The sequence below is a fragment of the Callorhinus ursinus genome, unplaced genomic scaffold (genome assembly GCF_003265705.2).
Source record: "Callorhinus ursinus isolate GAN/ISIS: 27379988/994484 unplaced genomic scaffold, GSC_fseal_2.0 scaffold16, whole genome shotgun sequence".
NCBI lineage: Eukaryota > Metazoa > Chordata > Mammalia > Carnivora > Otariidae > Callorhinus > Callorhinus ursinus.
The window spans coordinates 44,019,737-44,030,760 of NW_027397078.1; the positions used below are offsets into that span (position 1 = coordinate 44,019,737).

The window sequence follows — 11,024 nt, forward strand, 5'->3', positions numbered from 1 at the left end:
CATTTTCCCCTTTCGATGTGTGGTCACCCTTACAGCAGTGTTTTGTGAGTGATTCCAGATTTCAGCATTCAGGGATTCAAAATAAAAAAAAACAAAAACCCGTAGCCTGCCTCGGGGCATGCAGGGGGGTGTGTCTTTCCTGAAGACGGGAGAACCTTCTCCTTACTCGAGTCCTGAGACGTGAGGACAGAGCAGAGGCTGAGTTGGGGAAACTGAGGTCCCCGCGGTGCTGGTGTGGAAGAATGAGGAGGAGCCGGGATTGAGGCAGGCAGGGAGCGCGGAAGCCGGGTTCTCTCCAGAAGGACCCAGCCCCCGACGTTGGCCCAGGGAGACCCATGTCAGCGCCCTGGCTTCCAGAACCGTTTTGAGAATAAATATCTGCGCTCTGAGGCCCCCACGTGTGATCATCTGTTCCAGCGGCCCCAGCACCCTCACGAGCGGGGTCCTGGGGTATTGGACAGGACTGGATGACAGCGCCCCGCGAGCCAGCTGTGTGCTGGGACGGCCTCACCCACTCCTCCCACAGGGGCCCCGAGGGCTGAGTGTGGAGCTGATACGAGGTCCCCTGTGCTGTCGGGCCCACACAGTGGACGGGGATGGTGTGAGGTCCCCCAGCCCCCTCCGGGCCGGCTGAGTGGACGGGGGGCACGAGGTCCCGCAGCCCCCTCCGGGCCGGCTGAGCGGATGGGGGCGCGAGGTCCCCCAGCACTGTCCGGGCCGGCTCAGTGGACTGGGGAGTGTGAGGCCCCTCGCAGAACTGTCTGGCCTTCTCAATGGCTGGGGCAGGCGTGAAGTCCTGCAGCACTGTCCCGGTCGGCCCAGTGGCCGGGGCGGGCTGCAGGATGGCCCAGGCGTGGCTGGAGCGTCAGGACACCTGCCGCCTCTGAGAAGGCTGATCAGTCCAGGAGACCCGCCAGGCTTTCTGCTTCACTCAGCTCGGCCCTGGGGGATTTGCTCCTACGGGGTCTCCGAACAGACCCCAGGGGGCCGGGAAGCATCCTGCATAGGCCGCCCCAACCCCCGAGGCCCAGCCCAGTCCACATGCCCCTGGGTGCGTGCCCCACTCTGCCCTGAGCCCCCGAGGCCATGCTCTGCCCGGTCCCTACGCCAGGGGCACACACATCTCCCCAGACCTCCTCTCCGGGCTCTGACCGCTCCACCCCAATTCCTCCCTGTGCAAGAGACACAAGGAAGGGGTGGGCGTGGGTCAGGCCTCTGGTCCCTCACTCTCCTTCTGGCACCCCCCCCCCCCCCCCCTGGTATCCCTACCCCGTCCCGAAGGCCCCACCCCAAGGCCTGGAGACTGCAGGGTCCTGACATCCGCTGTGGATGCTTAGCAAAGTGGGGTTTTGCTGAGGAGGTGGCTGGGGGCTCCAGGGGGCCTGCAACAGAGGGTTGGGGGCCTCGGGGGGCCTGGGAGGGAGATTCAGGGGCCTTCTGGGGCCTGGGAGGGAGGGCCACAGGTTTTGGGGGCCACACAGAGAGGGTTTCGAGCTTCTCACTGGGGAGAACAGGTACAAGACCGCCCCCCACCCCGCTCCCCCTGCCAGCACCCAGGCTTCCCCAAGACCCCCTCTGTCTGCAGATGGGCTTCTCCCCTCCCAACTCCGGGGCCCACCGTGTCCAGAGGAGCCAGGGCCTGAGAACAAAGCCACGTACTGGGAGGGAGGCAGTCGCTGGCGGAAGGGGACCCACCCAAACCCCCGCAGTGCGCCCACCACAGATCTGATGTGGGAAGGAGGAAGGACCAAATACAGGCTTGACCCAGAGCCACCATCACGAGATGGTCATTCACCCAGCCGACCACGCACCCTGCCGGGCGCTGTGAAGAGCTGAACCACGCCGCTTCCTCCTCTGTGGGCTGACCGTCCACACCTTCAGCCACAACGTTGTTGTCCGCCAGGCAGATCCCTGAGAGAGCTCACCCCTCAGATACAAGTCTCATCCTTAAAATTAACTACACAGGGCCAGGGGGACGCCTGGCTGGTCCAGTCTGTGGACCTCGGGGTTGTAGGTTTGAGCCTCACATTGGCTACAGAGTTGACTTAAGAGTAAAATCTTCAGGGCGCCTGGGTGGCTCAGTCGTTAAGCGTCTGCCTTCGGCTCAGGTCATGGTCCCAGGGTCCTGGGATCGAGCCCCGCATCGGGCTCCCTGCTCCGCGGGAAGCCTGCTTCTCCCTCTCCCACTCCCCCCGCTTGAGCTCTCTCTCTCTCTGTCAAAAATAAATAAAATCTTTTAAAAAGTTTTTTTTAATTAAAAAAAAGGTAAAATCTAGTGTGGAATCTTTCCTTCATGTCCACACTGAGGAACTTAAAATACCACAGCACTCAAAAGTTGCATCCAGGGGCACCTGGGTGGCTCAGTCTGTGAAGCGTCTGCCTTCGGTTCAGGTCGTGATCTCAGGGTCCTGGGATCGAGCCCCACGTCCGTTTTCCTGCTTAGCAGGGAGTCTGCTTCTCCCTCTGCCTCTGCCCCCCATTCGTGCTCACGCTCTCGCTCTCTCTCAAATAAATAAAATGTTAAAAAAAAATTTTCATCCACTGTTTCTGTTTGTTTTTTTTAATATATATATATATTTTTATTTGACAGAGAGAGACACGGCGAGAGAGGGAACACAAGCAGGGGGAGTGGCAGAGGGAGAAGCAGGCTTCCCGCCGAGCAGGGAGCCCGATGTGGGGCTCGATCCCAGGACCCTGAGATCATGACCTGAGCCGAAGGTAGTCGCTTAACGACCGAGCCACCCAGGCGCCCTCATCCACTGTTTTAATTTCCAAAGCAACAATAAGCTGTGGCCCAGCACGATTTTTGAACAAAGCTCTCTCTGACCTGCAGAACGTGCTCGCTGAACATCATGCTTGTACAGACCCTCCCATGCATTGCCCAGATGTTTTGGTCGCTTGAATGATGAAAACAAAAAGGCACAAACACGTCTGACTTTGTCGATCATCCTCTGGGATTAAATGATCGCGTGGACCGTTCCTGACGCAAAGACAAGGTACTCGTGGATCAGACATAGAGACGGTGGTCCTTGTGTTACAGTATCATTTTCAAGACTATGTCCTAAGAAGACCTAATGTCTAGTGCTGTTCCATCGTAGGAGGAATATTCCAGAACACGAGATACACAGGAACTCCTGGATCCCATGTCAACGTGGGAAGAAAAATAAGATAGTACAACTGGGATTCCCCTTTGGCCGAGCATTGGAAACCAGCAGCTCCATAACCCTCATATGCAAAAGGAGCGACCTCTGTGACCTTTGGGGTCATGAAGTTGGAACCCTGGGTACCGGGAAGCAGAGCCAAGGCCTCTAACACGATGCCTGACCGCCCATGGCGGGGGGTGTCTCATCCGGGCCCCCGGGCTTTTGACCCATGGGGGTGGCTGAGGCCAACCACCGAAAGAAGAATTTAATGACTCCCGTCTCCCAAGACAGGGGCGAGTGCCCCCTGAGGCCACGGGGAAAACCCATTTTGGGGCGTGAGGGTTTCCATGGGAAAGGCAGGGTGGGAGAGAGCACTCGGGGCAGCTGTCCAGAGTGAGCAGTGGTGGCGGGCTCTGGGTGACAGGCCCCCGCCCCAGAAGACTGGGGTAGCTGGAAATCAGGTGCAGCTCGCCTCTCGGCGCTTCCCAGATACCGTGTGTCTGACCAACGGAAGGCTGGCCGAGGCCGCGGGTGCCGTTCTTCCAACAGTGTCCGCTCACCTCATGTCTCTGCATCCCATTCCGGTTGCAGCTTTTCCTTATGAGTCTATTTGTTGTGGTTATCTGTGGCCAGTGGTTACGACTCCCTGACAACTCAGACGGTTAGCATTTTTAAGCAATAACACGTTTTAATTAAGGCACGTACACACTTTAGGTGCCATACAATTGCACGCTTAATAGACGATAGTGTAAACATAACGGCCATGTGCCCTGGGAAACCAAAAAACTCATTTGACTCGCTTTATTGCGATCTTGCTGGAACCAATCCCGCCCTGTGTCCAAGGAGCACGAGAATCGGTTCAGCCTGTGAGCTCTGGAGCGCACCCGCATCCGTGTGGCGTGTGAGCATTGGAGGACGGGGCGCGGCATTTCCACAGAAGACGCATGCTCCCAAGTACGTCGTTTCTGTCTGTGGGAATCAGCTAGCCCTGACAGGGGCGGTCTCACCGCTCACCATTCTGGTCCCCAAACGCCAGAGCATGAGGACACAGAAAAGAAGAAAATACAGTTAACGTCTTTGGCGCTGTGAGAAATGGGTGGCAGATCGACACAGATGGACGGACTCTAAGAAACCGTGGAATGACGAGATGAGAAAAGTGAGAAACGCCCAGTGTGGCCTTGGGAGGAGGGAACAGTGACAGGCGGCCAACACCACAGACCATCGGCTTCATTTCGGAGATGCTTGAAGGCAGCCTCCCAGCGGGGCTGACGTGCCAGGCAGAGGAAGGGGGTGGGAGGAGCACAGACTTGCCGCTCCAGGGGATGGGTGTGAGGACGGGGATGCCACGGCAGCCCCCGGCATGGGCGTGGAGCTGCCCGTCACACCCGTGTCCCCTCACTTCCTCAAAGAGAGCGCTACACGAGGCCTCTGGAAGTGGGAGGGAGCATGTGTGCAACACCACTCGCCATCAAACAGCCCCTAAGGGTCCTTATGTTACCGTCAGAGAAGCCAAAGTGAAACCAGCCCCATGGGGCCCACGGTCCTCAGGGAAAACACACAGGCCGTGATGCCGTCAGAATTAGAAGTAGGTTTTCCCCGTTTTCGTGGTTTTCTCAGTGGGGTTCCGGTACACCCAGTCCTACCCACCAGACACGATATGATGGGCTTCACGTGGCTCCAGGAAGCTGTCGGGATGTCATCCTGCTGCCCTCAAGGCCCCAGGGGAAGGGACGACCCACGGCAACCACAGCACAGCCGGGGCTGAACCTACAGGAGCAGACCCCAGGTTTCGGGTCATTCTTCCTCTCAGGATGCAAGCACATACCACCATTGATCATCAGCGTGTTCTGTGATCCACCCCAGCGACACAGAAGAACTGTGAGGCCAGGTGCCACCAACAGGGCTGCCCTGACGTCAGGGGGAGGCAGGGACCCCGCCCCGGACCCACTCTTCCCGCCCGCACTCCACGTGAGCTGCAGAAGGGACATGTGAGCATCTCAGCAGCTTCTCGTTGAGTCTTATGACGTCGCCCACAAACGTGTCCGCACCGATGAAGTCGCCCGCGATGATGTTGGTGCACCGTGCGCCCGGCCCAGGGCACTGCTCCCGGACCCATGCGCTCAGGTACGGCAGGTTCGGGAGGGTCATCTTCCTGAGGGACTGGGACGGGTGCCCGAGGACATACGCCAGGTTCTCTGTCAGGTTGATGCCCGCCACAAACAGCCCGCCTGAAGCAGGAAGGAGAGAGAGGTACCCAGGGCAGCGGACAACCCGCCTCATGCTCCGCCAGCCCACCCCCTTCTCCTCCCACTTCTCATCACCAGAGTTTCAGGTCTCCATGCAGATGACAGTTCCAACGGCAGAGGGAACATACGTGTCAATGTCAGTGCCGTGCTCCTGTCACCCGAGAGTGGGCGGAATCACGTCCCCAGAGATCTCCACGTCCTGACCCTGATGTGGTGGATGGAATAACATCCCCAGAGACGTCCACATCCTGACCCCCACATGGTGGACAGAATAACATCCCCAGAGACATCCATATCCCAACCGCCACGTGGTGGATGGAATCACGTCCCTAGACATGTCCATGTCCCGACCTCGACGTGGTGGACAGAATCACGTTCCCAGGGCACCTGGGTGGCTCAGTTGGTTAAGCGACTGCCTTCGGCTCAGGTCATGATCCTGGAGTCCCGGGATCGAGTCCCGCATCTGGCTCCCTGCTCGGCGGGGAGTGTGCTTCTCCCTCTGACCCTCTTCCCTCTCGTGCTCTCTATCTCTCTCATCCTCTCTCTTTCAAACAAATAAATAAATCTTTAAAAAAAAAAAAGAATCACGTCCCCAGAGACGTCCACGTCCCGACCCCCACGTGGTGGACAGAATAATATCTGCAGAGATGTCCACGTCCTGATCTCGGGGAGTTATGAATATGTAACCCTACATGAAAACAGTGACTTTGTGGATTGACCAAGCTAAGGGTGCTGAGGTAGAAGTAGTGCTGGTGCCCCCGTGGCCTCTGTCATCACACGGGTCCATAAGAAGAGGGAGGCAGGAGGCAGATTTGAGCACAGATGAGGAACATACAGTGTTGACAGTGGAATCAGGAGGAACAAAGATGGGGGCCACAAGACGTGGCACCTCCAGAAGCTGGGAATGGAAGGAAACCCACTTCTGCGCCGGAGCCTACAGAAGGCACCAGCCTTGCCGACACCGTGATGTTAGTTCTGAGACACCCATCTTGGAACTTCCACCCTCCGATCCGTAAGAAAATACATGTGTGCTGTTTTTGGCTGCAGGGTGTGTGCTATTTGTCACAGCAGCAAATGGAGACCGATACATAGCACGTGTCAGCCAGTGGATTTCTGGCGGGGCTTCCAGAATCCTCGGAAAGGTAGGCGCCTGGCCACGTCACAGATCTGCTGATGCAGAATCTCGGGGTGGGGGGGTGCTTGGCAGCCTGTGTTAGGAAGCCAGCAGGCGACGTTCTGAACACCCGGCACTGGCTTGCTAACCTGACCCACAACAAAACAGCAACGGTCACAGAAGGTGGGTGTTTCTGCAAGCAGTCTTCCCTCTAACCCCCAGAATCCAAGCTCATCAACCAGAGAAACACAAGAGAGCGAGATACTACACCACCAACAACTTGCTCCTCCGGTGGCCTCGGGTGGTCTCGGGGCCGGGCCTTATGCCCTTCCCTTAGGACACAATGCTCATGGCTTCGGGAACGCTGCTTTGTGAGCATGCAGAGGCCTGAGAATTCGAGCAACATGTGTGCTTGGAGCCACGTGAATGCCCAGAGTCACACGAGTGCTGGTGCCACGTGAGTCCTTGGAGCCACGCAAGCCCTCAGAGCCATGTGAAAGTTGGAGCCACATACGTGCTGGAGCCACAGGGGCAGAGGGAGCCACATACATGCTTGGAGCCACATGAGCACCAGAAGCATGGGAGGTCCACAGAGGGCCTCAAGTGAGGGGAACCCACTCACATCTGTGTGGGGAGGCTTCCTCCAGCGTAGCTTCCCATCCCCAGAGGAAAAGACAACTGGGGTTCTCAGCAGCAGTTGCACATGACACCCTCCACCCTGCTGCCCCCCACTGGCTACTTTTCTTAAACATGGAGGTGAAATTCACATGCTGGAAACAGAATGATTCAGCAGCGTGTGGCACATTCACGTGGTTGGGCAACCACCACCTCTGGTTCCAGAACATTCTCATCCCCCCCCAAAGGAGGCCCCATCCCCATGAGGTCTCATTGTTTCTGCCCCCCACACACCCGATGTGGCCGTGGTGTCTGCTTCTCTCACTGAGCACCACGTGTCCATGGTCCATCCACACTGCACCGTGTGTCCTCTCCGTGGACAGACCATATTCTGTTGTGCAGATGGGCCTTCAGTGTGTTTGTGCATCGGCCACGAACGCCGGGTTGTTTCCACCCGGAGCAGTTTTCAAACAAACACCGTGGGCCCACCACAAAGTGGGAGCCCAGGCTCAGCCAGGTTTGGAGCTAGAACTGCGCCCCACCAATTGCACCCCTGTGCTGTTTCAACCACACAGACATGCTCCACAGCATGCACCACAGCTGCGCCCCACGCAGGAGTCTGTAACAACAGACCACGGAACCCACAAAGAAGCCGGAGGTCAGTGCAGCATCCAGGCTGAAAACCCAGCTGCCTTCCGTGGAAAAGCACACGGAACCGGCTGCCAGAAGCACGTGGCAAAGCTTGGCACACTTATCGCCTCCTCGAGTCTCTGTGCAGTGACGGCTCTGTCAGTTTCAAACATGGTCATCGATGGTGTTGACTCAGGGAACCTCTACCGGCCGTGCCAAGTGGGACACACGACCACGCTGCATCACCAGCTACTGATGCACAGCATGACACAGAACAACCGGGCCTGGAGGCCCAAAGTGTCTCCTGGCACAACCACATACCCTTGACCACGGACAGGAAACAGTAAAGCCATGGACTCCACAATCAAGAGAAGGTCACTTTCTTGAAGCCAGTGGGTGCCACAAAGCCAAGATGCCCCTGCCACAGCAGTAAACTGGGGGTTATCTGCAGCACGTTTGCCAGGAGAAGTACCACAAAGCCCTCAGACCACGGGGGTCCCAATGGAAATACGTGGGACTGTGAGCATTCCCACTAGAAGGGGTCCACATGAGCATGTGAGTCCCACACTGGCCCTCTCTGAGCTGGAGACAAGGCAAGCCCTTGGGCCAGCTGCCCGACAGGGCATGGTGGACCGAGTGTGCATGGGATGAGTGCCCAGTGGCACGGCCGGCATGCCAAGCCAGCAGCCCAGGAGGGGTCCACGCAGATAAGCCCTGTCACCTCTGTGAGGTGGATTCCACACAGCCATTGTACGAAGGAAGCCCCAAACCAAAGTAAGACGTGAAACTTGACAGAGAAAGAGGGACAGGGACGCAGTCACAGAGATGGATGGACAGGGTTGGACGCAGAGAGAGACAATGTGCAGCACCGGGTAGTGGGCATTGCTCACTCCTCACCTCTAAACGAAAACAACCACATCCCCACTGCACAGGGCGGCCAGATGGTCAACAAGCCCGTGCTTAGCAAGTGCCAGCTACACAGACATTCAGTGGCCGCCAGCAACTGTTTCAGCTCTTCTGCAGTAAACCGTGCACAGTGCGTCTGTGGGAGCACGCTGCACACAACACGTAGCTCACACTCCTGTGCAGGATGGCACAACCACCCCTGCAGAGCAGAGCCTGGGGCAGGGTGTGTACCCAACTACACGCACCTCGGAATCGATGCCACGTGTGTGTACACGTAGGTCCACACATAGATGTCACGTGGATATGTGTGCATACAACTCTATATGTATATGCACCTATGTACATGGGCATATATGCACACGTACACAGGTTTGCACACCCATACACATGTTTGTACACGTTATGCTCTTAGCTACATGCGTGTGTGCACGTGTACACACGTGTTTGCACACCCATACACGTGTTTCTACGTGTTGTAAACTTGTGTACACCCACGTGCATATAGGCACGCACACGTGTGTGCACACCCATGTGCATGTTTATACATGTTATGCACACAGACACAAGATAGACGACTTCTAAACTTCTTTCCTGAAAGCCGGAAGCAGACCTGTGAGTGACAGCATGCGTGGGACCTGGCTGCAGGGCGGCATCACCTATCTGGACAGGCCTTGCTCACCTGGGCGGCCGCAGCTCTTCATGCGCTCCAGGTACTGGATGAGCTCCTGGGCTTTCACCTGGTCCGCCCACCAGTAGGGGATCCCAGGCCACAGCTCCCCGTGCCGGCTCACAACGCTTTCCTCCTCGTAGGACAGAATGACCTGCTGCCCGCGTGACCACAACTGGTTCAGTGTCGGCAACTCCTGGAGCGGGAGGGGGATGGTGGTGACTGACAGAGGACTATGGGGGTGTCTGAGGGAGACGGTGGCGGTGGAGGATCGGGGTGTCTGAGACACACAGATGGTGGAGGATCAGGGTGTCCGAGAGAGACAGTGGTGGTGGAGGATCGGGGTGTCTGAGAGACGGTGGTGGTGGTGAATGGGGGTGTCTGAGAGATGCAGTGATGTAGGGTTATGGGGGTGTCTATAGAGGGAATACGACAGAGGGCAGGGCTGCATCCAGAACTGCACTGTGGCCTCTGGGTTCTTAGGGGAACAGGGTACTAGTTTTATTCTCAGCACCCTGAGCCCACACTGACCCGCTGAGACAACTCGAATAGTGATGGGCACAAGGAAGGTCACCTTTTTAAAGTTTTATTTATTTGAGAGAGAGAAAGAGAGCGAGCACGAGCAGGGGGAGGGGCAGAGGGAGAGGGAGAAGCAGGCTCCCCGCGGAGCAGGGAGCCCGATGCGGGACTCGATCCCAGGACCCCGGGATCATGACCTGAGCCGAAGGCAGACGCTTCACGACTGAGCCGCCCAGGCGCCCCGGAAGGTCACCTTTTACTACATTACACCCTGTCGAAGGACCGGTGCTCTTGTCCCCTGAGGCTGAACATCGACCTCCCGCCCTCTCCTGTCTCTCCTCTGACGTCCCCATGGGAGACTCACACTGGCAGTGTATCCCCAGGGCAACCGCTCCCGCCACCATCACCACAGGATCCCCGAGCACCTGGGCGCCCTGGTTCACAGCAGCCCCGTGGTCTGTGTTTTGGCCCCAAACCATGAGGGACCACAGTGCTTTCTCCTGGCTTAGGACGTAATTGGACAAACGCCAGACAAAGTGATGTAAAATGGACCCAAAATGGACATGGAGTTAATGTCTCAGGTTCCTGGAGACTAAGGGAGGCCTCTTTCCCCACTGGCCAATGGAAAAAATTATCTAGATAATAAAGCACAAGGACGGCCGGGTGGCTCAGTCGGTGAAGCGTCTGCCTACAGCTCAGGTCATGATCCCGGGGTCCTGGGATTGAGCTCCAGGTCAGGCTCCCTGCTCAGTGGGGTGTTTGCTTCTCCCTCTCCCTCTGCTGCTCCCCCTGCTTGTGTTCCTTCTTTCTCAAATAAATAAATAAAACCTTTAGGAAAAAAAGAAGATAATAAAGCACAGGTTGTGTTGTGAGCTCAACTGTGTCCCCTCGAAAATCACACATTGAAGTCCTCACCCTAATACCCCATAACATGACTATTTGGAGGTGGGGTCTTTAAAGAGATCATGTAGGTAAAATGAGGTCACAAGGGTGGGCTCCGATCCCATAGGACTGGGGTCCTTATAAAAAGAGGGGATGAGAACACAGACACCCACAGAGGGATGACCACATGAGGACACGGGGAGAAGACAGGGTCTACCTCAGGAAGGACCCGCCTCGGCCCCACCTGCGTCGGACTGACAGCCTCAGCCCTGCCTGGATCTCACACTCCCAGCCTCAGCCCT

At 57.2% G+C, this 11,024-nt stretch overlaps 1 protein-coding gene across 3 annotated transcripts in view; it reads right to left on the reverse strand.

Annotated features, from left to right (window-relative positions):
- Nucleotides 1-2,550: 2,550 nt before the first annotated feature.
- Nucleotides 2,551-11,024, reverse strand: part of PLCXD1 (phosphatidylinositol specific phospholipase C X domain containing 1) — a 21,675-nt gene continuing 13,201 nt past the window's right edge. For all 3 annotated transcript variants that reach the window (XM_073902182.1, XM_073902183.1, XM_073902185.1), the window contains exons 6-7: nucleotides 9,334-9,517; nucleotides 2,551-5,371 (exon numbers count right to left, since the gene is read on the reverse strand). In XM_073902182.1, the coding sequence (XP_073758283.1) occupies nucleotides 5,058-5,371; nucleotides 9,334-9,517 (498 nt within the window). In that variant the 3' untranslated portion in view covers nucleotides 2,551-5,057. The remainder of the gene's footprint in view (nucleotides 5,372-9,333; nucleotides 9,518-11,024) is intronic.